General features: G+C 44.3%; 1 protein-coding gene across 1 annotated transcript in view; it reads left to right on the forward strand.

Moving 5' to 3' along the window:
* Window positions 1-27,818, forward strand: part of FAT3 (FAT atypical cadherin 3) — a 615,042-nt gene that overhangs the window by 551,509 nt on the left and 35,715 nt on the right. The window contains 7 exon segments of the mRNA XM_046684612.1: window positions 5,077-5,466; window positions 7,556-7,770; window positions 8,961-9,098; window positions 10,060-10,203; window positions 13,311-13,508; window positions 16,421-17,219; window positions 27,589-27,723. Coding sequence (XP_046540568.1) covers window positions 5,077-5,466; window positions 7,556-7,770; window positions 8,961-9,098; window positions 10,060-10,203; window positions 13,311-13,508; window positions 16,421-17,219; window positions 27,589-27,723 — 2,019 coding nt within the window.

Consider the following 27,818-nt stretch of genomic DNA (forward strand, 5'->3'; position numbering starts at 1 on the left):
GTTTAACTTGGAAATGAAGCATAGTGCTGGAATATCATCTTAAATCTCAACTGACCTGGGTTCTGTCATTCCAAAAATGAAAAGACCTGAGACCCAGTGAAGTTAAGTGACTTGCCCAAGTGCACTGTGTAGTTTGGGCAGATCTTGGGCTAGAAGCAAGGTCTCCTGTCTTCCAGGACTGGACCATTGCCTTCATTTTAAAGCATTCAAAACTTTGACTTTTCTGTACAGTCCCATGTCCAAAAAGTCCATCTTTCCATTTAGCTGAATTGAAAGGAACCTAGCTTCCATTTAGAAACCTTCCAACGGAGGGAATACAGATGCCCATGGCAACCCACCCCCAGCTTTCACAGCCTGCCCTCCTGGGAATCTTTATGTGCTATTTCTTTCCTCCAACCCCAGCTCCACAAAATGCCACTTCCTATTACTTCCTTTGAGTAAATAGGGATTTTAATCATTCTCTTTTCACTTGATTTTAATCCTCTGAAGGCCTGCCTGCTCCATTTGCCACAGTTAACGTGCAGAAACTTCACTTGCAATGAAAGTCATGCTTCTCTTGGTAGCCTGGCATTTCAGCATTTCAAGAAGCTAAGTAGCTCTGTCCTCATTAAATTAGGCTCAAATTGGTGAAGAGAATTACATACTTAAAACACAGATGTGAAATGATGGATTAATGTTATACCTTCAGATAACACATCGTGACATGCAGTAAGAGCATTAGACCAATTAGCAAGCGAGTCTTCTGCTCAGGGTCATCTTTTCCACCGGGTGTGTAACGAAGGGATGGTTACTTGAAGGATGGCATTTATCAAACGCCCTTGGATAAAAAAGTTTCCACTTTAGTGACATAACCTGCATTCATTTTAACAAAGACAGCACCCCATCGCCTGGTAACACAGCAAAGACCAAGTTATACACGAAAAATACTGCCTCCAAATTGTCATTTACGCATCTCACTTTACTTCTAGAAATCATTGAAATTCATTGCAGTTGTGTCTACATTGGAGTTTTAACATGTTCCAAAAATATATCCTGCTCTTTTCTTGAGTGTTATCAAATCATAAGTGATGCCATTCAGCAGGTCTGTTGGCTTGGATCCCCACCACCATCTTTTCTGGTCTTGCGTCCATTTCAGTCGAACTGGTAACAGACAGGAGAGGTAAACAATCAATCTCCCAGGTCCTCGTGGTATGAATGCCCAAGATACTGTCAGAAGCAAAATGTATGGGGAGGTGGGGGGAGTTGGGTCAGCAACTTGGTGGGGAGGGGATAGTTTTCTGCTGTGGTAAAGCAGAAAAATGCTGTCACCGAGTTTAAATTAACAGAATCTGCCCGGAGGGGAGCCACGGTCTTTGTGTGGCTGATTAATGTCAGCCTTGTAAACACAGCTCCAACAACAGGGCTAGCCGGCTAAGCAGGAAGCTCAGGGAACATAGCTTCTCCTGCTTGGGGATCTGAGCAGAACCCAGCGCCTCTGAATAGGGCCAGAAGAGAAAGCGGCAGACCAGGAACACAGGTGATATTTTTAATTAGATTTTAGCGGTGTCCTAGTGAGGGAAACACAGGCAGCCACTAAATCACCTTCCCTTTAGTCCTTGCTGCCACAGAGCACACCCGTGTGCAAACCCAACCCCTCCCTCTCTAGCTCAGCTGGTCGGAGTGCCTTGGCTTTTAGAACAGAGTCAGAAATTACCTTCTTCCTAAATGAACTTTAGACCCGAAGAGGAACCATGTCCAGAGCAGATTTCCTGGAATCCTTATGGAGATTGGGTAGGAGTCCAGGAAAAACAGGGTTTTGTCCCTCGTGCTCACCTGAAAATGCTAGCGGCACCAGGCAAATCCCTCAGCTCTCGGATTATGCATCACGGAAGTGGGTTTTGTAGTATCAGCAGATGCTCAGATGAAAGGCGCTGCGTGAATTTCCCATCCCATCCTAGGGTTGGTAAGACTGGTTTTCCAGATGCTGGAGGGAGAAGTCAAATTCTCAGGGAACATGTGTGATTTGAAAACCCATGTGGTGTATTTACATCAATCACTGATGCATTTCCATAAATGCATTTTTGTGACTTTGAGAGGTACCTTGAGACTATCCAGGCAGTCAAGGCAGCTTCCGGGGCACACAACCAGCTCTGACACCCAGGCGGGGATAGTGTTTTTCAGGTGCAATCTTGATCACCTCTGCAACCCACTGCGTATTCACCCCAGGAATTTACATTGAAGAATTTAGTCTTGCAGCCGCTCTAAAAATAGCCAAAAAGCATTCCTAAAAGCTCTGCTCTGGAGCCTTATTTCTAGGGGCAGCAAAAGAGGAGGAAAGCCTTCTTGTTTTTAATCCTAGCACCAGTAAAATCAGAGGTTGATGTTTATATACCACGGGGTGGTTGTTTTGAAAGAGAAATAAAAGTAAATGATGAAACTTTGGAAAAAATGGACTCTCTGGAATGGAACCAAGAACAAGCTCTCAGTGTTGACCTTTTGGTTAAAGCCACATAATGCAATTTATGTCATTCCCTCCAGATATATGATTTTATTGGTTTGCTGGGAATTTTGGCTTAAGGGAAATTGTACACTGGGGGAGTAAAGAGTTTAACTCCTATTACTGCCAAAGTCTGTCCCAGGGCAAGGTGTTATAATAGAAAACAACATAGGCTTAGACCCACCCCTCTAACAGCTTATGTTCCAGGGTCCATGACTCACAAAAGACATTTTCAGGTGATTGCATAGCTGAAGTCACGACTAATGACTGTCTTCATTAAGCGCATTTAGGTTCAAAATAATGCTTTTTCAGCCTACGAAGTTGTTACATTTTGCTTCATATAAATCTTAACTTATAGCGAATTTCTGGTACATGAACCATTTTGAAATGCTCAGAGCCTCTGATGAAAACAATTAAATCAGTCTTCAGAACCGGAAGTCAATCCAGTCATTATTCACTACGGTGTTGGTTGTTGAGGGACATTTCCAGGTTGATATCTTTTAGCTGTAGTATTTATTAAGATAAAATGGTATTTTGGTAACTAAGTGCCTTTCTTAGATTATAGAGCTGGAGCTCACTCTCTGACTAGACTAGATCTTCTCCCTTCTTTGATGGACAGAGTGCTCCAGGCTCACTGGCCATTGGATTTCTTTTTTCTCTTTACATTCCCTTTTGATCTCATCCATTCTCGTGGCTCTGCATGCCATCTGAACGCTGATAACCCTCAAATTTATAGCTCCAGCTTGGACCTCTCTTCTCATCTCCCGCCTCCGGTACTAACTTCCTACTTGGATCCCTGCTTACATATAAAATGCCCATCTCAAACTTAATCTGTCCAAAATGGGTCTCGTGACCATTCATCCAAATCCTAGTCCTCTTGTAGTCCTTTCCATCCCACCTGATGGAACGCCCTCTTTTCAGCTGCTCACGCCAAAACCTAAGAGTCATCCTGGGGTCTTCTCTTTCTCTCACATCCCATATCCTGCCAGCTCTATAATCAGAAAACAATCTTTTCTCACTACTTCCAAGTTCAGAACACATCCAATACCGCCTCACTTCTTACCAGTGTCAACCTTAAAAAGTGAAATAGCCAGTTATTTTACCGGCAAAATGAGTTTATTTGGAAATAGCAGAGGAATTGCAATTTGGGACGTGCAAACTGTGGTGAACCACAGGCCAGTCCAGAGAACAAAGGAAAGGGACTTGGTTTTCTGGAGTAAAGGAGGAAGTTGGGAGGGACTGGTTTAAACAAAAGTCTATTGGAGGAGACTGACAGTTCAGGATGGTGGCAGCACCTCCTTGGCTGAGTGTGGCAGTTCCACACTGGCTGAGCTATTCCTGGGCAAGGAGAAAATCTTCCTTCCTTCTACTAGAATATGTGAAGTAAGCTTCTTCCCATTGCAGAAAGCAAGATAAGCTTCTTCCTTCTGGAGTCTCCAAACACTGGGTGGTAGTACGTTAAGAGCTTCCCCTTCAAGCCTGGCCAGCTCCGAGTTAAATGAAGTTTCCTTTACTCATTTTCACACCACCTCTGTGTTCACAATAGATCTGGAACCCGATCACTTCTCACCACTTCCAACACCACCACCTTGTTCAAGCCGCCATTATCGCATGCCTGTATTCTTGTAAAAGTCTGCCAGCTGGTCTCCCTGCTTCCTCTCTTGCTGTTCTTCATTCTGTTCACAACTGGAAGCCTGAGTGATTCTGTTCATCACATGACTTCCCTCCTCGAATCCCTCCAGTAGCCTCCCACCTCACCACCACAACCCCACTCGATCTGTTCCCTGACCCATTATCACCCTGATCTCATTTTCTACTTCTTTCTTCTTGACTCTAGTCACACTACTCTTCTTGACAATGCTCCTCAAAAACACTAGATGGGCTTCCACCTCAGACCTCTGCACTTGTGGGTCCCTCTACCCAGAGTGTTCTTCTCCCCAAAATCTGCACTGTTCACTCCCTCCCCTCCTTCGGGTTTTTACTCAAGTGTCAAGCTCTTTCCTGACCACTTCGTTTAAAATTATCACCCTTGCCTCTATCTCCCAGACTCCCTCTCCCCCCAGCACTCCTGATCTCCCCCTTATGGCTTTATTTTTCTCCCTTTTTACCCTCTAACATGCCTTTTATTTTGTTGATTCTTTGTCATTGTTAATTTCTTATTTATTCCCACTAGAATGTAAAAATTTCCTCATGAAATGTTTGACTCTTGTCCATTGCTAGAATCTCTAGCAGCTAGAATAGTGCCTGATAGATTCTAGATAAATATTTTTTGAAGTAACTAATTAATCTGTATTTCTCTTTCTGGGGGACATCCTTACCCATGTATCTATTGGCATCTTAGACTTTATCTTAAAGATGTGTGGGGTTCTTTAATATATTAAGAATATCCAACTATTTCTGATATTTTTTGTCAATATTTTTTATCTCTGTACCACTCAGTTTAGCTGTATATTTTTTACATTTTTGTGGAACCAAAGCTGTGGTTTCTATAATTACTATTCTTCTTCGTGTGACCCTTCAAAAGTTGGCAAAGCCATAATATTCTAGTTCAGAGTGGCAGGCCACAATCTACTCCACTCACGTTCTTGCATCTCCCACAGGCATCAACAGGAAAGTCGTGTACTCCCTGGCCGACTCGGCCGATGGTTTCTTCTCCATTGACAGCTCATCTGGCATCATCATCCTGGAGCAGCCACTGGACCGAGAGCAGCAGTCCTCCTACAACATCAGCGTGCAAGCCACCGACCAGAGCCCTGGACAGGCCCTGTCCTCTCTTGCCACTGTCACCATCACTGTCCTGGACATTAATGACAACCCCCCTGTGTTTGAAAGGAGGGACTACCTGGTGACAGTGCCTGAGGACACCTCCCCTGGCACACAAGTCCTTGCTGTTTTTGCCACCAGCAAAGACATCGGTACAAATGCTGAGATTACCTATCTCATCCGGTCTGGGAATGAACAAGGGAAATTTAGAATCAACCCAAAGACAGGTGGGTAAACAGCAACCCAGTTACAATTCAAGGCTTCACTGTATCCTGCTTCTCTCAACACGCTGACTGCCTTTCTAGGGCTCCTTTTCCTCCTCCTAGCTCCCTCACAGTGGAAACAAATCTTCTCCTAGCAAGGCCTGCAGCAGAACTTGGAGTGCCCTCTGGCACTCTGCTTCTGAGGATGCAAGGCTTGGGAGCAGTAATGTGGTTCATAGGTGGGAAGAGGAAGCAGTATTTGCATACCAAACACGGGGGTTTGTTTGTTTCTCTCTCTTTTCTGTTTCTTTCCTTGGATCGTATGTTTGGAAGTGCTCCTGGAGATTAGCATCCGCTTGCCACTATCCAAACTCAGGCTGCCACTCTCTGGTCACCTGCCGAGGCAGACGTTGTAAGTGATCTGTACAGTGACCTGCAGGCCCCTGTGAATAGGCCCATTTTTCAGATAAGAAAGGTGAGTCTCTCACACCTCCGGCCATTGGACATAATTCCCTCATCGCTCAAGGAATATGCACTTGTTGAGCAAGGTGGCAAGGGAGTTCCATTCTCCTTGGGACAGTCCAGTAAACACGAACAAGAAACTATCAGAATTGGCAATGTTTATTTAATATGGCAAATATGCGAGATTCTTATTAAATCATTAGTCATTTCTTACATTTTCTAAATGAGGATAACAGAGCTTCAGAGAGGTTAAATAATTTACCCAACGTCCACTGTGAGTAAGTAGGGAATCCAAGATTTGAACTCAGATCTTCCTGACTCTGACTTTTATGTTCTAACCTCCATATAGCACTGCTATGCCATGCGGGGTGCAAAAAGTGAAGGAGGTGTAGTCCCTGCCCTTAAGTTTAGGAAGGTGGAAATATTGATGGAGGAATTGCATTAGCAGCTTCTCCCAGCAGTAAGTGTTTATTAAGCTCATTACTTCAAATTAAAACGTATGGGGATTTTCCTCATTTAAATATGTGTCAGCCTTAGCCTGAATAGTTATAGCTATTGTATATGAACACCATGGGGAAATGGTTAAGTACTGTTTAAATTTGGCACTGGATAATGAGACTGGTCTGCAAAACAAAGCACTAAGGGTGGTAATTGCTAAGAAAACTTAATTATGGGAGAAAGAGCCTCTTGTTATAGGTCTGACTTCTGTTTCTCACCTTAAGTAGAAGGGCAGCCTTACCCTCTAGAGAAGTCGCCTGTCTGGAAATGTGAATGGATGTGACATACTCACCTTGGTCCTAATGATTGTTTTCCAGGTGGGAGAAAGGCACATGCCCTTGAGAATTGCTCTGCAGGCAGTTCAATGACCAGTTACCAGTTGAGAATGCAGGATTGGATCACTTCACCAGAAAGATCTAGAATGGGAGGGAAGTAGCACTCACAGAGCCGCCCCCTCACAGTGACACCCAGCTAGCTGCTTTCCCTTGTTCTACTTGCTTAATTTAAATAACTTGGGCTTCATCTCTGTTCTGTAATTGTAGACACTAAACTCACACTTACTGTTTGGCCACTGATCCCCAGGTATTTTCTTTTCCATTACGTGTCACTGTACCTTGAGCTTTCTGAAATCTTTGCCTTCTTCGTGCCATAATGGTTTTAGATAAGCACGTTATAACTTGGCAAGGCACCTTAGTGGGTACTTCAATTCACTTAAGTCTGCAAGTATTTACTTGCTGATGAGGGGTGGGCTCATACAGTCGCATCCACATATCTTGGCTCATTCTCCGTCCACATGGGTCCACTTGAGGAATCATCGCGAGACACTTATCAGCAATGCTTGTTCCTGTCCCTTAGTTGCGTGAGGGTGAATAATGCCAGAGATTTTCAGACTGCTTGAGAGAAGTTCAGAAACTATTGCAGAAACTTGCAAAGACTCAATTTCTTCAGTTCTGTGTTTGATGGATAGCTATGTTTTAACTGACAATGTTAGTCAGACTTTGAGATGCTTTCAGTAGGGCATTAAATAAACACATTCCTAAATATCTAAAATTCTTGGCTGGAGATGATGGTGTAAATTTAACCATGATTATAGAACTGGTGACCAATGTTTTTCCTAATCAAATCTAAAGCTCCCCATTTTTCTTCCTCCAAGGGGGTATTTCTGTCTCTGAAGTCCTGGACTATGAATTATGCAAAAAATTTTACCTCGTGGTGGAAGCCAAAGATGGGGGCACCCCAGCTCTCAGTGCTGTGGCCACAGTGAGCATCAACCTCACAGATGTGAATGACAACCCTCCCAGGTTCAGCCAAGATGTCTACAGTGCTGTCATAAGTGAAGATGCCTTGGTCGGGGACTCTGTCATTTTGGTAGGTGCCAGCAGGAAGTTCAAATGTCTGAGGCTAATAAACTTAAATAGGGTGAAAAAATGAGCAAAATCTATCTTGGATTCTATTCACACTTTCTCCTTTTAGGGTCCATTTGTCCCCAAGAACTCTAGACAGGCGCCAGTCTTTCAACTGCTCCTTTTCCAGTTTCTGTATTAGAAAAAGGTCTGATAAAGTCATTTATATCACAGTGTAAGTGATCAATAATCACTTTCCTCCCAGGAGTGTATGTTTTTTGAGAAAACAAAACAGACCATAGATTGAATTTCTAATAATAGCTCTTACTAGTTTGTGCCCTTACATGGTAAGTTATTAAGTGGCTAAGGATAAATCCTTCCCCAACCCCCTGTGTATACACGCACTGACACACACACAGAGTAGCGCAGTTACAAATGGGAGCAAGTTTAAGATTGATTGGCCATTCTTAGAGAAGCTCTTTCTAGAAGGAATTTTTTCTAGTACCAGTAAGAACAAACCAGGTGTTAGCAGAATGCAGCTTCTCTTAGACTTATAAATTACATTTTGGAAACGATGAGTTCCATCCTCCCCATCCTCACTATTCATAGGTAAGACAGGTCCCTTCCATCTGTCCTTGTCTCTGGCTCCCACAGCACCAGCTTGCGGGTGTGCATTCTTTACACATCAAAGGTGGACTCCCCAGGCCTTCTCTCCTTCCTGGATGCTATGAGGCTATTTCTTTACATACAAATCCCGGTGTCACCAACATGGAGTACCAGAGAGTGGGGCAGTGTGTTTGCCATGTGAGAAAGGGAATTTTCTTGGGCTTCCTTAACATGGAAATGCATAGGATTGGAGAATGCCAGCTCAGTGGTAGAGACTATTGTTTTGCAGAATTGGGAAAGAATATGAAAGTATTCCTATCAGTTACCTTTGGCTCTATCCTTGCTGGCTCAAGACCTGAGGAAAATCAGGCCTAACAAGCATCAGACGGTAGGCAGAAATAAAATGGCGGCTCTCATAATAGCACTCCCCTCCTTCAGCTAACCCATTATCTTTTCTGCTGGGGGCATGATCACTGGCATTGGTGAGCATAGCACCTAAGAAAACTGTCAGAGCTGTGCACATTTGTACAGACCTGGGACTCTAAGAATAAACCTTTCCTCTGTCTCTTGTGTCACGTCTTTTCTTTGTTTTGCTTGTGTCCCATGAAGCTAATAGCAGAAGATGCAGATAGCCAGCCCAACGGACAGATTCATTTTTCGATTGTGAGTGGAGATCGGGACAATGAATTTGCTGTGGATCCTGTCTTGGGACTTGTGAAGGTTAAGAAGAAATTAGACCGGGAACGGGTAAGCTAGTTTAGGCCAGCTCCCTTCCTAACCACACCTACCCCTTTGCTGGAATCAGGCATGGGCTCCATGAGTACAAATAGAAAGATTCTCCATTCTAAATAGTGAGAGTGAATAGAAATGGGCTAAAATATAGCAGCATGATGTATGTGGTTAGACCTTTGAAAGAATTTTCTGCCAATGGATTCTGGGTGTTTCTTATTTATGGATGGTTTAAAGAAAAAGTAAAGGTGTGTCTTTCTGGATGGTTTGAATTTTGGTCCTTCCTAGAGCAAGGAGGCAGAAAAGCACCTTCAGCATTGGGATCATGTGGTCCTGGTTTCATAGGCAGCTTTAGCCCTGGGTGAACAGATCCAAAAGGATCATCTGAAGGTATCTAAGTCAGAAGGAATGATCCAGAAAATTCCTCTGTCCAAGGTTAAACTAAGTTTCTAAATATCATCTCTTTTAACCAAAAATATGTGTCTTCACAGTGAAATTAAAAATATGGAAAAAGATGTCATAGTAGTGATGGGCAAAAGTAGAAAGACCTCAATGGGTTATATATGCCCATAACCCTTGAAGTGTCAAAACTGATCAATAAGACAGATCAGTGTTGATAGCTGTCATGTTTGAACAAAGGCTGAGAGCTGTGGTTCTAACCAGGGACAATTTTGCCCCCAGGGCACATTTGGCAATATTTAGAGACATTTTTGGTTGTCACAAATGGGCAGAAGGTGATAATGGCTTCTAGCGGGTAGAGACCAGGGATGCTGCTAAACATCCTACAATGCACAGGTCAGCCCCCAACAACGAAGAATTATCCTGCCCTAAGTGTCAGTGGTACCACGGTCGAGAAACCCTGGTCTAGAGAATCAAAGTGAAGATGGCTGATCTTCAGCAAAGCACAGCCGAGTCTGAGTGTGCACAGAAGGAGGGAAGTGCTGCCCTTCTTCACCATCAGCCCTTTGTGCTTTGGCAGGTGTCTGGATACTCCCTGCTCGTCCAGGCAGTAGACAGCGGCACTCCTGCGATGTCATCAACTGCCACTGTCAACATTGACATTTCTGATGTGAACGACAACAGCCCGGTCTTTACACCTGCTAACTATACCGCTGTGATTCAGGTGAGCAGTCTTGCTTGCCAGGCACTTGTCCTTAGGCGCTTAGCCTCCTGCCTCTGCTGGGGTTTGCTCGTCATGGTTTATTACGGTTTTTACCTAATACCTGTTCATCCTGTCATAAGGCTGGTATGAAAAGGGCCTGATTCTTCTACTGCAGCCAATTAATAAACCTTGATAAGTGCTATCATTGATGGGATTCTTTCAAGCATCGGGTGCTTTGCATAGGCTGTCTGTCCCCACCACAGCCCTGTGAAGTGGGGTGCTGCATCGGGCCCCACTCCACAGTGAAGTTGCTAAGGATCTGAGTGGTTAAGTTGCTCACCCAAGATCATGCAGGGGGTAAGTGGTAGAGTCAGGATTTGAACTCGGGTCAGTCTTCAACAAAAACTATTCTCTTCCGCAACAACAGGCTGCCTTTAAGCTACTTTGTGCTGTTGTGCCAGGGGAGGAAGATGAACACAAACCATCTCCCCTCCAAGGGAGTTTGGGCATCAGGATAGAGCTGTTCCTCATTAAAATCAATCTTCCATAAGCAATTCGTTTAGCACTTTAAGTCCACCTGCTCTTTCAAATTAGACTACAGGATTGAGTAACTTACTGTTGGTTTTCTGCTGTCAGAGAAAATGACTCTTCTCCCATCTGTGTTTTATTCAGAAGACATTTCACGAGCACAGTACTAGGAGCCAAGCTACCTCCTCTTCCCTGTATTTCTAGAAGCTGGAAGCCCAACTTCGGGAGGATGAGGAAATCCAGTCCAGGAATACTGTCAGGGTGCAGGACTTAGGGGAGACAGGGGGTGATAGACGTGTCTTGGGGGGCCACAGATATTCTAGAGAATCAGCTCTCGCCTGATGCAGTTTGGCCTGAGAATCACACGCTACAGGTTCCCAGGGCTTTGTGGGGAGAAGGTAAGATGAGAGTGAGCCAGGTCTTGAGGGGAATATCATACACGACTTTGAGTCTGGCCATCCGTAGCGGGTTCCCCCCGCACCAGTGTGCTGTCCAGGAATCAGGCTAGAGGCAGTCGTAAAGCTCGCAGCCCTCTGCTTCATTCCCACCCCTTTGTCAGCGAAATCCGATTCCTTCCCCGGTGGTATTTTGGTTTTCCGCTCCTCTCTGATGCTTTTTCCAGCAGCCGTGTATTCTGACCCCTCTCCTGCTTCCACAAAGCTTCACCCAGGGTCTGCACCTTCCTCATTTCTCTCTCTCAGATTGCTCTCCTTCAGTACTGTCGCTCACAGGGGCTCTCTCTGCCTCTCCCCGCCTCTGTGTGCTCGCCCCAAAACAAAATGGGCTTTGCCTACTCAACAGTCGGTTTTATGACATGCATCCATCAGCTTGACAGACTGTTTTCACATGCACGACAGAAAGTCAGCAGGGAAAGAACCCGAGAAGCGCAGCCTGTAAACCGCGGCTGTGACGGCAGCTCAGAGCTGCAGCGTGGGGGCCTGTCTGTGTTACCTGTCACCCTTCTTTCTCAGACCATGACCCATAGGGCACACATTTTCTCTCTTCTATGGAGGAAATGGCCTTGATAGAGTGAGCAAACAAATCGATAAATCTTCTATTCTGTGTGGTGCTGAGTATGCTGTCAGTGTGAAATAGTAAATCTACACTGGGCTCAAGTTGTTCCACGACCGATTCCAGAGGGAGACGGGGTCTAGTTGTTCTTGACCGAAAGGCTACTTGAGAGAAGGAGCAAAAAAAGAGGTTTCTGAGGTCCTTTTCTCTTTCTCCTTCAGAAAACGTTCCTCCCTTTTTCCAACCCAGAATAATTTCCTTCTTCCAACACATGGTTTTCATAAGACTAATTCAGCACATAAAACTTAAGTGTGTCTGCCCCATGCATGACTCCTTTCCAAACTGCCGTGTCTCGTTGTCTTCATCTCTGTGACCCAAATTCATTTAATCTTAAGTCAATGTCATCAGAAGGCCTGAACTAATGAAACTGACTTGAGACCCACGTTGTGGAAAGGCTGAAGTCTAAATAGAGTGGGCCAAAGAAACCAACGCGTGAGCTACAGAGGAATTTCATTTGGCATTTTCAAACTGAGGAGAACCTTTCACCCAAGAAGGAGTGACAAAAAGCCTTTCTATTTCCATTTTAGGGAAAAGGCATAGAGGTTCTGTAAAGTCATGCTTGCATAGGGGCCAGCCCAGTGGTGTGGTGGTTAGGTTCGTGCGCTCCGCTTTGGCAGCCCAGGGTTCATGGGTTCGTATCCCCGGTGTGGACCTACACACTGCTCATCAAGCCACACTGTGACGGCATTCCACATACAAACCAGAGGAAGATTGGCATACGTGTTAGCTCAGGGACATCTTCCTCAGGCAAAAGGATGAAGATTAGCAACAGATGTTAGCTCAGGGCCAATCTTCCTCACCAAAAAGAATTTTTAAAATTTAAAAATCATGTTTACATAATAACACTGGGGCTTCCAAAAATTCTGATGAAGTGCAGGATCTCCTTTCTCTTCATTCTCAAGCTGAGAAATGTTCTACCCCCTTTCTATTTCCTCATGAAACATGGCAAAACTGTGTTCTGAGGGGTGGGGTGTAAAGCCCCATTTTTCCACCTGGCATATGCTTTTGTATGTTTACTTGGAAGTTGCCAGGATGTCCTCCCAAAAAAGTCCGATGTTGTGACACTGTGTCACAGTGTTGGGCCTCAGTGTAATCGTGTTGTGACAAGTGTGAGGAAGTGCCTTCCCATCCTGAAAGGTTGAAGTTTTCTTGGCCCATGACGATTTCTGATGTAGTCACCAAGGCTGGTGAGCACCACACCTTCCTGGAGCTATACAGGCGAACTCAGGCCATTTCCAAGTGTAGGGACCATTCTTGGAACCTACAAACCCGTTCAACACAGAGTCCTTGTGTTCTCACCTGCGGCTCATTGTCTCATGGGGCAGGAGTGGGGAGGCGGCCAAGGAGGGGAAGCATGATGCTTACAGATGCCAGCATATTTTCAGAAGACAAGATAATATCACAGGGAATCCCTTCTCCTAAAAGCCCTATGTTCCAGCACAGCACTCTCAGCCGGTAATGATGGGGTTTTTTAAAATGTGAAGAAAGGTGTAATTTTATCTTCCTTTTTAATATACTCTTTCATGCAGGAAAATAAGCCAGTAGGCACCAGCATCTTGCAGCTGGTGGTGACAGACAGGGACTCCTTTCACAATGGGCCTCCCTTCTCGTTCTCTATTTTGTCGGGAAACGAAGAGGAGGGGTTCACATTGGACCCGCATGGGATCCTGCGGTCAGCCGTGGTCTTCCGGCACATGGAGTCTCCGGAATACGTGCTGTGTGTCCAGGTAGGGCCTCATTCTCTGTCCACCTCAGGCCGACTTTCTCTCATACTTGTTTCTGTGCCCGTTGGTTGGTTTTTCTTTGTTGAGCAAGTCAACGTAATTCATTACTGTGCAGGAATGTTCCCCTTTTAATCTCAAATTCAATTTCACACCACTAAAGCGGCCTCTGTGTGTGAAATTGAACAGGAAGGGAGGGAAGCATCATTGTTCAAGAGGGACATGCCTGTAGGGTGTGCCAGGCAGACAGCCACTGGGCCTAAATCTACATTCTAAAAATTTCTGGGGTTCTAACTAACCTCCAAAGACAACTAATTGGTCAAGGGTTGCTGCTGTCTCCTGAGTGGTACGTGCCACATCAGCCCACTGGGCGAAGCTTCCAATCATTGTCAGAAGGAGATTGAACCATATCATGGGCTTTTGAAGAGACCGCTGCTTGGTAAGTTTCCCCAGTGAGGCAGGTGGGGACCAAGCACTCAGATGGCAATGGCACCCCCACATTCCTGCATCCTCAAGTTCATTGGCCTGTGTCCAATGAAATGGGACAAAAAGGCCAAAGTGGCAAGTATGGAAAGAGTGTGGACAAGAGCAGGAAGTAAGAAAGCACCAAAAAGTTCCCATCTATGAATTTTACTAGCACCAACATTCGGGTCCCATCAGTGAAACAGAGTGATTTTTTTTTTACCCACAATTGTCACAGAGGGCAACCTAAAGTCATTATTAATGGTGACAATAATAACAATAGCAATTCTTTATATTTGTATAGCATTTAATTGTACACATTATTTCTTTTGATAACTTATGGCTTACTCTGCTCCCCGAAACCTCCCATATTAATAACTTTTGGCTCCAAGCATGTCAGTGAACACATCAGTTGCAACCCACTCCTCCAATGACATTAGGTAAAGAATTTTACATCACAGACTTGGTACTCAATGGCAAGGAGAGGTTTTTAGTGTCTTCTCACAGAAGTTTGTACAGTTCTTTCCATAGCCTGTTTGGTTGTTGGAGAGCAAGTTTCACATCTCAGACTTTGGAAACACCATAGAGAACTTTCTCCTCCTTGTCCCTTATATTAAACTACCACCAAGTCCTGCATTTCTGCCTGCAGAAGGTCCCTATGTGCATCAGTTACATTCCCTTTACCATTGTCCCACTTTATTCTATAGCACCCCGTACTCATACTATTGCAGGAACCTCCTGGATGATTCTTCTGACTTCAGCCTCATTCTTTTCTGATACATCTCTACACCCCCCCTAGATTAATCATTCCACTTTGATTATGTCCTTCCCCTAAACCACACAGCAACAAACTACAGCCCCTGAACCACATCCGGCCCTCAGACTGTTTTTATAAATAAAGCTTTATTGGAACACAGCCTCACCCATTTGTTTACATCTGCTCTGTGGCTGCTTCCGTGCTGGAACAATGGTTGAGTAGTTGATAAAGATCGTAGAACCCCCAAAGCCTGAACTATTTCTTATCTAGCCCTTTACAGAAAATGTGTGCCAACTCCTGCCCTAAACTAAAACATTGTGTGGCTCCCTAGTGCCTGAAAATTTCTGGCCTGCAGGTTGAGTTCCGGTCCCAGACTCTTTCAGATTTTGAGTGTCAGGTCTTAAGGCAGACACAACTCCCTAGTGCTTCTCAGGCCACAGGCCCACTAGTCTCTCACCTTACACCCAGCGGCTTCCTGCCTTTCTGTCATCTTTCTGGCCTCTGACATTTGCATGGGCAACCTTTGGCCTGTAAAGTCCAAATTCATCACTGTCCTTTGAGGCCCTCCACAGTCTGACTTCAAATCCAACCTAATTTACTGAACTTATCTCCTCCTACATGACTTTTCCATTTCAGCATCTCCAGTTCACATAGTTCATCAAATAAAGTATGTGGAGACAGTAATAATAAAAATGACAATCACGTTGACTCTCATGTACTAGGTACTTCTGTGGGGACGGGCCTGTGCTAAGCACTTTGCAATCACTCTGTCTTTTAACCCCACAATGCAAGAATCCTGTGCAGTAATACTATTATTTTACTCATATTAAAGATAACAATAATTGAAGCTCAGAGAGGTTAAGTAACTCATGCAAGGCCAGACATATAGTGAGTGGCAGAGCCAAGGTTTGAACGGAGGTCTGTGTGATGCCCAAGCCCCTGGTTTTACACTGCCTTCCACTTACAAGGACACATCTCAAAGACCCCACCTAGCCTGCAAGGTCCACTGCAGCTCCACATCCTCAGACACCTGCCCTGGGGACCCAGCCCATCAGAATCTGCCCTTCTCTGAAGCCCTATAGCACTATCTCCTTTTCACACATGGCAGGTGTTCAACAAAGATCTGTTGTCAGAGTGGTTGTTCTGTGAATTCTTAAATCAAGAAGGAAGCCAAAAATGTTTTTGCAGGCTACCTATTTTTCCCTTCAGTGTATCAGTTTTTATTCTAAACCTTAATATGGTTGCTTAAATAACGTTGTTTCTTAAATGTGCCGAAAGGTGCTATCTGGTCCAATCAAAAGGAAAGATCCAAAGAGAACAAGGATTTCTCCTCCAGTGGGAATGCCACTTTATGAGGATCCCCTGTGGCTTCTTTCCAGAATTAAAACACGGCCAGCCTCTGGGCATGTTGGATCTCATAGCACCCCCTACCCTCTTTCCCTCTTCACCCCCAATGGCTTTATTGTGTTGACACATTATATTGTCCATAACAGAGTGTACACATGGGGGCCGAAGGTAATAAATCACTCCTCTTACTTAAATGCACATCTTCAGCATCTTGCAGAATCGTGGCAGGGGTTGGGGGAAGAAGCAAACCTGGTTAAAGGAACAGACATCTCCTATCTGCGTTTTGTTGTTTTTTTAAATTATTATGGTTTTTTTCTTAGTTCCTCACCTTTCTCCCTTTTGGTTGTTTTAGGCAAAAGACTCAGGCAAACCTCAGCAAGTTTCTCACTCCTACATCCGCGTGAAGGTCATCGAGGAAAGTACCCACAAACCGACAGCCATCCCCCTGGAAATTTTCATTGTCACCATGGAGGACGACTTTCCTGGTGGGGTCATTGGGAAGATCCATGCCACAGATCAAGACATGTATGATGTGCTCACGTTTGCCCTGAAATCGGAGCAGAAAAGCTTGTTCAAAGTGAATAGTCACGATGGGAAAATCATCGCCCTGGGAGGCCTGGACAGCGGCAAGTATGTCCTGAATGTGTCAGTGAGTGATGGCCGCTTCCAGGTGCCCATCGATGTGGTCGTGCACGTGGAGCAGCTGGTGCACGAGATGCTGCAGAACACCGTGACCATTCGCTTTGAGAATGTGTCCCCCGAGGACTTTGTGGGACTGCACATGCATGGGTTCCGGCGCACCCTGAGGAACGCAGTCCTTACCCAGAAGCAGGACAGCCTCCGCATCATCAGCATCCAGCCCGTGGCGGGCACCAACCAGCTGGATATGCTGTTTGCGGTAGAGATGCACAGCAGTGAGTTCTACAAGCCAGCCTACCTAATCCAGAAGCTGTCCAATGCTAGGAGACATCTGGAGAACGTCATGCGCATCTCAGCCATCCTGGAGAAGAACTGCTCAGGGCTGGAGTGTCAGGAGCAGCATTGTGAGCAAGGCTTGTCACTGGATTCCCATGCACTCATGACCTACAGCACGGCTCGCATCAGCTTCGTGTGTCCGCGTTTCTACAGGAATGTGCGTTGCACCTGTAATGGTGAGTCCAGCTTGGAGAGTTCCCTCTCATCTCCTGAGATTGGAGAAGCAGACTGAGTTACCATTCCTGGCACACATGCATTCGTTCATTCACCCATTCAACAAAATATTTACTGACCACCTACCATGTGCCTAGTTACTCTGAGAAGTGCTGGGGCTACAGGGATAAACAAGACAAGCTTAGCCCCTGGTCCTGTGGCACATATAGCTTAGTGAGCAATACAGACATACAAAGAGGCTAGGGTGAACCCATGTGGGAAGTATTGTTACAGGAAATACAAAGTCCTCTGGGAGGACCAGCTTGAGAGGGCAGGTCTCCTAAAGGGAGTATCCTCTAGGTTGAGATAAAGGACAAGTAGGAATTAGATGTGTGAAAACAGATAGGGGAGGGAGCACGTTCCAGGTGGAGGGACAGCTTGTATGAGGAAGGCTTAAGGACAAGAAAGGAACCTACACTGAGGGGATTGAAAGAGATTTCCTGTTGCTGGAAGGAGTAGGGAGTGATGACAAATGAGACTTGTGAGCAGGCCCTGTGATCACACAAGGGCTGTTAGCCAGGATGAAGATTTTTGAAATTATCCCAAGGCAGTGGGAACCCTTGGGTGATTTGAAGTGAAGAAGTGACAGAATCAGATCTGTCTTTCACAAAAAGCATGCTGGGTACAGAGAGGAGTGGATTGGACATGGCCAGCCTAGATGCAGGCAGACAAGTTGGGAAGCTATTGTAGAAGGCGAGGGCAGTCAGATTTGTTTCAGTGAAAAACAGGGGCCAGATGTCCGGGAGCACGGTCAGGGATGGATTCAGCCCCCAGAGCGGCAGAGATGGAATGGTTTGCGTTTGGTGAAGTAACTAGAGTCACTGACCTTGACCTTTCCTGGGCAAAGGCCATAACTGCACAGAGTCACATGCCCACAGTGGTCAGTGAGAAACATTGCTCTCTCCCTCTTTTCCACTCTCTGACGTTGGAGCCATAAATTCACTGACCTCTTGTAAGAAAATTGCACCCAGAGTTTTTCTAGCCCGTGTGAACTTGGCCCAAAGCGACTGTGGTCAGAAGAGAGGCCATTTGAAAAACATCCCTTTAGGTAATTGGGGACAGGCAGGGCCCCTGGCCTCTTTCCTTGTAGAAAAATTTTAGTTGCCATTTGGAGAATGAGTTTATCAGAGGAAGGTCCCAGAGACCACTGCTCCCTCCAAGAGACATTTTGGCAACCTCTAAACAGCCCAGAAGAGTGCCAGTCACTCACTCTGTGGTACCCAGTAACTTCTGTTTGTGTTTTCATCAAGTAGATGCAGTGATGTCCAGACCTGGGGAATATGTAAATTAGCTCCCAAGTAACTCAAAGCATGCATGCTAGGTGAAATGCATTTCTGACAGATGCCACCAACATGCAGAATTTATAAATGCCAGCTGTCCAAACTTACCTAGATTTCCTTGTTAGGCAAACTGATTTATGCACCAAAGCTCTGCCAGGGCCTTCATGCAATGATTCACAGCAGGGTGCAAAGAGGTCCACAACAGGACAGGGCAGACCCTGCAGGAGAAACTAAACCAGCTAATTAATCCTTGTGATTCAGCAAAAATCTGTGGAGGCAGCAAGGTCCTAGGCGCTGAAGTTTCAAAGTGAAAAAATGACACAGGAGCTGGCTATTGTGAAGTCAGCTTGCAAGCACCTGTTTGCAATAATAGTGTTAAAGAAATGCTAGGGATTAGGAAGGACAGAGTCCGTGCTGTGGCCAGAGAAAAGCTCTCTCCATGACATTTGTACACCAGAGACCACCCATGTGCTGGGTTTTGAGAGAGGAGTATGAGTTCATCAGGAAGAGACAGGGGGAAGGCAGATTTAGAATTTCTTTAATGGAGGGATTTAGAGGGATGATTTTTGTTGGGGACTTGCTTTGCATTTCGCATGAGACGCTAATGTTTTAAATGCAGTAAGTTTCAAGGTAGTGTCCTTGCCCAAGGCTCCTGTTCTTTACTCTCCATAAACCTTTCTACTCCCAGTAAACCCAGAATGCTAGAAGTTTTTGTGATTCAGCCCTGAAACATCCCACAAGGAGGCCTTCTCAGTTTGAAAAGCAAGCATTTCCTCAATGAGAGCTCTGTGCAAGCTCAGGCCCACTTTGGAGCCTCTTCTCACCTTCAAGCCACTCTTATAATTAAGCAGTAAAATAAAATGCTGAATTTTAGTGGTAAAAGGACTTCGAAAGGTCATCTGGCCCAATCCTGTCTTCCGCAGGAGATGTATGATCGTCCCCAATTTATAAATGTGGTAGCTCTATGCTGTGCCCAGGGCCATACAGCTGGTGAGAGTGGCACGCTGATTCAATAAAGGTTCATCTTGGGCTCCTATTTTATTATCTGCATCTTAAGAACAGAGACTCTTCTATTTTTTATGTGCATCATAACCCCAGTGTTATGTACTCTATAAGAATATTCAACCCCATTTTTCCTGGCAGATGGATCGCCAGCCTCACATACCGTCCCCATATGGCAAAGGGTGTCTCAGTCTCCAGTGTGCATGGGGCTTCCTAGAAATGCCCATTGCTGAGCCCCACACTCAGATATAGCAAGAGGTTTCGAGTGGAGCCTAGGAGTCTATATATGTAGCCTGGGTGCTTCTAATGCTGATGATCAGGAAACCAAACTTTCAGACATCTCACAGCAAGATAAAGTAGAAAAAATTTCCTCTGGGTTCAGGGGGCAAGCTCTTAGTTATAATAGTAACAGCTCTCTCACTTCTTCTAAAGTGTCCTCTTAAATAAAAATACAGTGAAGAACTTAAGGAAAGCATTAGGCATTTATTGGAAAGGAGAGGTAATGGAATTCAATAAATGCCCCCACTCAAGACACACACACACACACACACACACACGCACACAGAGCTAGTATTGGCTGCTCATCAGTTTACCCTGGAAAGTCAGCAGATACAATAAATGGCCTTTCCCACCACATGGTGGAATAATTAGGTTGATAAATAGAGGTAGCTGCCCATTCTGAGCTGTGTAGTAATATTTATACAGATTTGGCCTCAATATTCTATTCTCTTCCCCACTCGTCCTTCTCTCATGCAGATTTTTTGGGTCCAGTTAACATCATTAGCATCTTGAACCAAAATGCTGACTTGCTTTGACAAAATGAAAGCAAACTTGAATTTAAAAAAAAAAAAGAAAGCAAACTTGAATTTTAGTGCCAAATAGGTACATTAAATTCTAGCCACCATGGATCATCATGTTTGAACAGAACTTAAAGAGGGGCAAAGTTCTGATGTCATGAGATAGCTCCTGGTGAACTTCAGATGTTCAGTGAACATTGGCACTTCAGTAAGAAAGCCTGGCACCACCTTAAACAAATGGAGAGTGATAGTTGCCCTCAAACTCCATAGGAGAAGGAAGAGGACAGAGCACCAGGGGCAGCCCGTGGGGCAGTGCTGATTGTCCATTTTTTACAATTTTCTTTGATTTTTCAAAATTCTGATATAGAAATATATCAAAAAGTAGACTCTTGTCGAAGAGAATGAAGTCCCCATGAGACATCGGAGTTCAAGAGCAGTGTGTTTATGAGAGTGATGGTGGAAGTGGATGCCTGATTTGTCAAATCCTGATTCAGATATGGAACACAGACTGGAACCTGGAGTTCCAAATAAAATGAATGGAGCATTTGCCATGGGTGAAGGACCATGCTAGCGAGAGTACAGCAGCAGCCATGCCCTCAACTGTGGGATATGGCACAGTCGTAAGGGTTTGCTCAGGGAGGTAAGAGGAACTCTGAAGCACATCACTGAAGGTGGTGCCACCTGAGCTAGGTCTGAAAGGATGCCTACATTAGGTAGATGATGGAGACGGATAGTTTCAGACTGAGAAGCATTAAAGCCAAGGCATGGAAGTGAGAATCAGTCAGCAATTCAGTGCACACATAAAGGCAGGGACAGATATAACAACTAACATTTATTGAGCCATGACCAGTTATTGTGCTGGTTTTCAAACATGTATAATTGCATTTAACCCTTACAATAACCTTAAAATGTGGGTATCATTAACTTCTCTCAAAAGTTAATGAAACTAAGACTTGGAAAGATCAATTGACTTGTGCTCAAAGTTACAGAGCAAAGTGAATGGCCAAGCCAGGATTCCCACCTGGCAGTCTTAACCTACTACTTCTGCACAAATGTGGAAGGAACTTGAAAGTCACCCAATCCAACCTCGCACCCACCACAGACATCCTGTTTACTATATTCTTAGCACAGTAATTCAGCCAAAGTTTGAACACCAGTGCCAGGTACTCACCACCTCACAAGATGGACTTGAGACGATCTTCTCCCTTATAGTGCACCAAAATACAACTTCCTCGTAATATCACCCAGCTCTACCCTTTAGAGCCACACAGAACCCAACCTAACTCCTCCTTACAAGCTGCCCCCTCAGATAGTTGTTATGACTCCTTGAGTCATCTTTTCCTAGACAAACAGCAGAAGTTCCTTTGCTTCTTGGCTGTAAACAAATAAGAACTGTGTAGAGTTGAAGGTGGTATAGCTGGGGCACAGAGGAGGCACAAATGAGGGAGTCCTCTGTCCTACTTGGAGGAGTCCATGAAAGGCATTAGAAGCAATGAGACTTGTCCTGTTGGATCTTTGCCAGGCAAGGAATGCATTTTAAGCAGAGAGAGCAGTGAAGAGAAAGGCCCAGAGATTTGGGGCACCTTTTCATTTGCTCATTGACTCCCCAGTGAATTGAGTACTTTGCCAGGGCCTGGGGGGAGTACTAGAGATACAGTTGTGAGTGAGACTGGCATGGTCCCCATCCTCATGGAGCACAAACCAGCACCATACATTGGGCAAATGACAAGGAGCTCAGTTGGACTGGATGGTGGGGCATCAGGACAGTTCTGGGAAAGAATACCATGGGACAGGTAAATGGAACCTGTGATAGGCAGCCGTGGTAATGCCCTTCTAATGAGCACAATAAAATAAAATGATGAAGGCTTCTGTGAGGGAGTAAGATGCTTAAAACTTAGCTTTGATGAGTTTTTTAAAAGCGGAGAAAAATCTGAAGTTAAATTTGCACTTGGCCTGGGGTTCGTTAAGGCTAACTCTCAGGGGGGAAAGCCAACAGACCCAGTCTCAGTGGTTTTAAATAACCTTCAGCATTGTCTCTGAATTGTAACCAGGTTCCTCCTGCAACCTGGGAAGTTTCCATTTTCTTTCATAACAGATACGTCTTTGCAGATCGCTCGTCTCCAGCACACGAGTCCCAAAGTGCCAAGACAGTTTGGAGGTGTCTACCCTAGTGATGATACCAGCTTCTCAGTGGGTGGATATGCCCTTATATATTCCACCCACACACAGCTGCCCCAGAGAGGATGTCTTGAATGAAACTGCACTCAGCCGTTAGTGCAGTCATCCAGAAAATATGGCTGAGCCAAGCATACACCATTCCAGATGATTCTGTGCTTTTGGGAGAACCACAAGAGACCCTTTCAAAGCCAAGAGACCTTAGGAGAATGTGTTTTAAAACTTCATGCAGGCCAGGAATTAAGAGGGAAGTCTATTGACTTATGTGGCATTTGCCAAGACATGGCATCTTGGCAAAGTGTTTAAATTCAGGGTGTAGGGTGTTTACCATTAATTATTGGATTCTCAGTATAATCAAAAGGTTGAATCAGCTCAAAGTGGTAGCGATTATAATCACAGCTAGATACTGATGTAGTAGCTAAAGGCATCGACTTAATCCAGGTGCTGTGGGAATGCTGGGGACATGAGAAGAGTCATGATATGGTAGTGAGATCCTTCTAAAGCCTCAAGAGAATCACCTTTCTCCTCCCTGAAGTTTCTAAGGCTCTGTCGCTTCTGCTCAAGTGAATTGTGTGTTGTCAACTCTGTAAAGTGACCTAAATTTTCACCTAAGCAAAGCTTCAGAATGTAGAAAACCTTCTTGTGGAGAACAGCCACATCACATGCACATTTCTCCTGGTGCAGAGGCTGTATGAGAAAGAACAGTTCCACCCAAAACAAGGTAGTGAAGGCGCTGACACATCCACACATGGCCTGTGACATTGATCAATAAAAGGCTCAAGGCCTTATCTTATGTCTCCAATGCACGTAATATTTCATATCATCTATCAGTTTACAAATCATGAATCTAAGCCAAAAGGACAGCAAGAAAAAGATTACACTTGAGTTCAAGTCTCCGCCATGTTGCTGAGTCAAGTTAGTGTCTCCAATTTGGGGACCTTGTAGTAATTTGTTTTTACTCTCATGGTTTTTCTTTCAAGTTGCTTTCATATCCATTAACCCATTTAGTTCTCACAACTCTATGAAGCATCTTGATCCTCATTTTTCAGAAAAGGAAATCAAGACCTGGAGAAGTCAAGCGACTTGTTGGGGGCCACACAGTGAATAAATTGAATAACTAGTCAAGGTCAAAATCCAAGTCTGCTGCTTGTCAGCACAGTACCCTTTCCTGTTACACTACCCAGGCTTCCCATGGGGATCTGGGAAGGGGGAACAGAGATTTCTCTGCCTGCTTTATGATCCAACAGTTGCTAAAAATGTGTAATCCTCTGCCCTTCCCTGACATACAACAAATGGTGTCACTTGGTTTGATAAAGTGGGACCTTTCTCCCTTCATGCTCTCTCTGGCACCAAATTGATGGATGCCTGGAGATGCAGAGCATGTAGGTCTGGAGCCCCCAACCCCCACGCTGTCACTGATCATAGTGTAAGTTAATTAAACTTGGATTATTTAATGATAGTTAATAAGATAACTTCCTCCCAGAAGCCAATGGAAGCTGACACTGTTGTCTCTTAACTGTTACTCGGGAGCTGATGAGGCACTTTCTGCCACACGAGAGAGAGTCTTTAAGGCTCTTAACAATCATAAGTATATGCACTTCCCTGGAAAGGGGCAACATAAACATAAGATTTCTAAAAACAGGTTAACCCCTCAGCATCCATTTAAAGCATACTGGATTTTAAGTCACTAGAGAACTTAGGACTCTGGCTGGAAAGAAGGTCATTATCCCAGGAAAGTGTTCCAGGACCCAGACCTGGGTACATCTAAGGTCAAGGGATACACAACATTGTTCACGGTTGGTGTCCAAAGGTCAAGTCCCTCTGACAAAATATATTTCAGAAAAGACCTAATTTCTTATGATAGTTGGTGGAAAGGGAAGAACTACAATATTGCATATGAGAGGATTTAGTTTTGGGAAACCTGTTTTTCAGTAACTAGAAGTCTTTCCCTACTTGGAATAGACTGTGGTTGGTGCACATGCTCACATCTGTCCCAGCTAAGGAGGCCATTACATTTAGTGACCTCCAGACTCTAATCTGCCTTCATACTTCCTTGAGCCACGATAGAACGGGCTGTGAGCAGAGCCAACTGACAGCAGCAGCTGGAGGCCAAATGTTTATGGCTACTCCTGTCCCAGACTGGGACTGGGGAGGAGGCCCCGGAGGATTTTTAAGGCATCAAGAGACAGATCCCTTGCCAAGAACTATCCCCTTTATCTTAAAAAACCTATTAAAAATAAAAAGGAAGAGCAAGAACCTACCAAAGTCAATGGCTGGTGGAAAGAATAGGAATATGCATTATTATGTATCTAATATTTATATTAAGATTATTAATTTTAGAATGCACTTATAAAATTATATTAATGTATTTTTATATATCCTCTAGCTAGAGTTTTGATAATGGGTAATGGATCTGACATAATCCATTAATTTAAAAGATAATTATATGAGTTCTATGGTTATGACACAAGGAAAGAAGAAGATGATCTGTGAGTTTGAACTCCAGGTGCTGTTCTAGGTGACTTTGTGCTTTAACCCAATATGAGATATGAGTGATAAAGAGAAATGCGTGCTAAGTACCAGGGCAGAACTGATAGTAGAAGAAAAGGCCAAAACACGTGAATAAAAGGTAAAAGCACTCAAATGCTGGATTCATTCTGAAATACAGTGTTTTGTTATATACACTTATACCTGGTTTTTTAAAAAGTGTTACCATAATTCCTACAGAAGAAAATAGTTTTGCTATCTTGGGTCTGAAAATTATCTAGCCCTCTTTTCCCCTTTGAAACAGTGGCTTTTAAATGGATTTTTGATAATGCAAGTTTTCTTAGCAATGTAGCCATTGCATTAGAGCAGAAAAGACTATGAATGCAGTATATATAGCTACTCAGAAACAGAAATTTATAGAAAGGGTATTCTTATTCTGGCTAAAATAGGACATGGAAAAAGGCATGACCATGGAAATGGAAAGTAACAGATTTTTTAAATATATAAACTACTGTTTCTGTGTCTAACTGGAAGGTAAGCTCCAGGTAATGCAGAGGTACATCTTTTTGATGGGATGCATTTTGTAATTCGTTTATGCACATTGCCACCTCTACTTGCCTGAGGTTAGCATTGGGCTTAGTTTGCATTTTTGAGCATGTACTAACTACTCAGCATTTAGGAGCCACCCAGCGGTGTGCAGGCCGCTAGAAACTGAAATGAAGCCACTCATGGAGATAGCAAAGAGTCAGCTGGTAGAGTTGTGGACTTAGCATGAATAAACATTAACACACGCATGCAGTAAAGCCACTAACTATGGTTGGTTCATTCCCATGAAACTCAGTTCCATGATACTCAAAGGATCTCATCCTTCAAGCCTGAGTTTAAAATTCTCCCTTCCTTTGCAAGGATTTCTGACATTCTGCCAGGAAATGCAATTGTTCCCTCTCTGATACTTCCATTGCATTTGCGTATCTCTATCAAAGCAGTTATCGTCTTGTATTATAATCATGTGTTTTCATTTTCTTTCCTGAGGGAAGGAAGGGGTGGAATCATTTCCTTTGATCTTTATATGCCCAGGCCTATCACCTCATTGGCCCTAAATAATTATTTGTTGAAGAATGCACCAAAAGTTGTTTAAAAAGTGGTTATCAAAAGCTTCTTGAAACATATCATAAGGTGGTTGAACAGCTGTTTTAAGTTCCATAAATACTGATAAATACGTGGCAGGAATAAAGATTTCTTGGGACGAAAATAGGAAGATGTATTTGGGGGCACTTACATCTTTTAGAACCATCTGTAGAGATCATTTCAAATTTTCAGTTAAAAATCCCTTCATCTTCTAAGACTTTGTAAGCTGGATTGTTGCCAAGAGTATCTTTTATGGCTAAGCTCTAAACCAGTGGAAAATAGGATTTATGAATTCTGAGTTTGCTGGTGCTCCTTATATTGCTCCTCTCAAGGATTACAGTTCTTAAAATGTTTATATGTAGTTAACATTAAACTTCTGCTGTCTCCCAGACAAAGAAATGACTGTATAATGGGACAAGATGCTTAATGATGAGGAAAGAGTTAGATGGAAAGGAGTATAATAATGGGCCAGAGTTCGCCGAGAAACAAAGCTGCTGATGTCTGGCGTGTTCTGGGTTCACAGAGAAGAGGCGCTCCTTTAGGCCACTGCTTAACCCAGTTGTGGGTTGTTTTTAATTTGTGTCTCCTTTCCTATAGTCCTTTTATCACTTAAACTCTTACCAGGATGAAAGTGGCCTAATTACATTTGATATATCCAAGACCTTTGAAAAGTGCACTTCCTTCAGTGGACCCACGTTCGCCATCACCGCAGTTGTGAAATAACTCACTTGGGTCCTGAATTCTGCCTTAATCAGTTAATCTGCTTTCCAGGATCTCCCTTCTGAGGGATTAACCTTTCATCTCACTGTGCTGTGAACATCGAACAGGTAGAAAGGAAGCCTTTCTTTGCCAAGGATAATTCTACTATTTTTGATAGCTGGCCGGGCACATTTACAGCTAATCAATAAACCAGCATGTAGCAGAAGGGATTAGGGAACAATTGTGCTTTCACAACTTAGAATCTGTCATACTTTTCTTTAGAAAAGTCTGGTTTTATCCCCCTCTGAAATCAACAGCTAACATCTTCTGAAGTCTACCCCTAAGTTTTTCAGGGCAGGAGAGGGGTGTAGAAGAAATCTAAACTCAAGTGATATATTCAGATGGCCACCAACATGCAAGAACCCCACTCCAAGGAATATACCAGAGACCGTGTACTGTGTGGTCTTTTTTCACCTGAAGTTGGTCCAGTCGCAACCTGAGCATATATTAGCCTGAAAGGAGGAGCTCCGTTGACACTTTGCACTTAACCGACTTCAGTCTGGGAGCGAACTTTTGGCAGATGCAGGGACATTTGATGGGCACCCACACCAGGTGAAGCCCATTCAGGTGCTCCTGCTTCTGGGTGACCTCTTTGTTTCTCAGCTCAGAGCCTGCAGAGCCCAGGTCTTGAACCAATCCTGTGCTACCTGGAGTAGAGGGTAATTCACTTTGTACTGATCATGCGTGTTCCCCCTTTGTCACAGGTGGACTGTGCCCGGGGTCCAACGATCCTTGTGTGGAGAAGCCGTGTCCAGGGGACATGCAGTGTGTCGGCTACGAAGCCAGCAGGAGACCATTCCTCTGCCAGTGTCCACCAGGGAAGCTCGGAGAGTGCTCAGGTGCACAGTGGGGTGGAATGACAAGGGTCTAATGTTGTTTTCCTGAAGCAATTGCCCTTGAGTAAACTACACTGCCCAAGCCCTTCCAGAAGACA

Source organism: Equus quagga, chromosome 14, assembly GCF_021613505.1.
Source record: "Equus quagga isolate Etosha38 chromosome 14, UCLA_HA_Equagga_1.0, whole genome shotgun sequence".
NCBI lineage: Eukaryota > Metazoa > Chordata > Mammalia > Perissodactyla > Equidae > Equus > Equus quagga.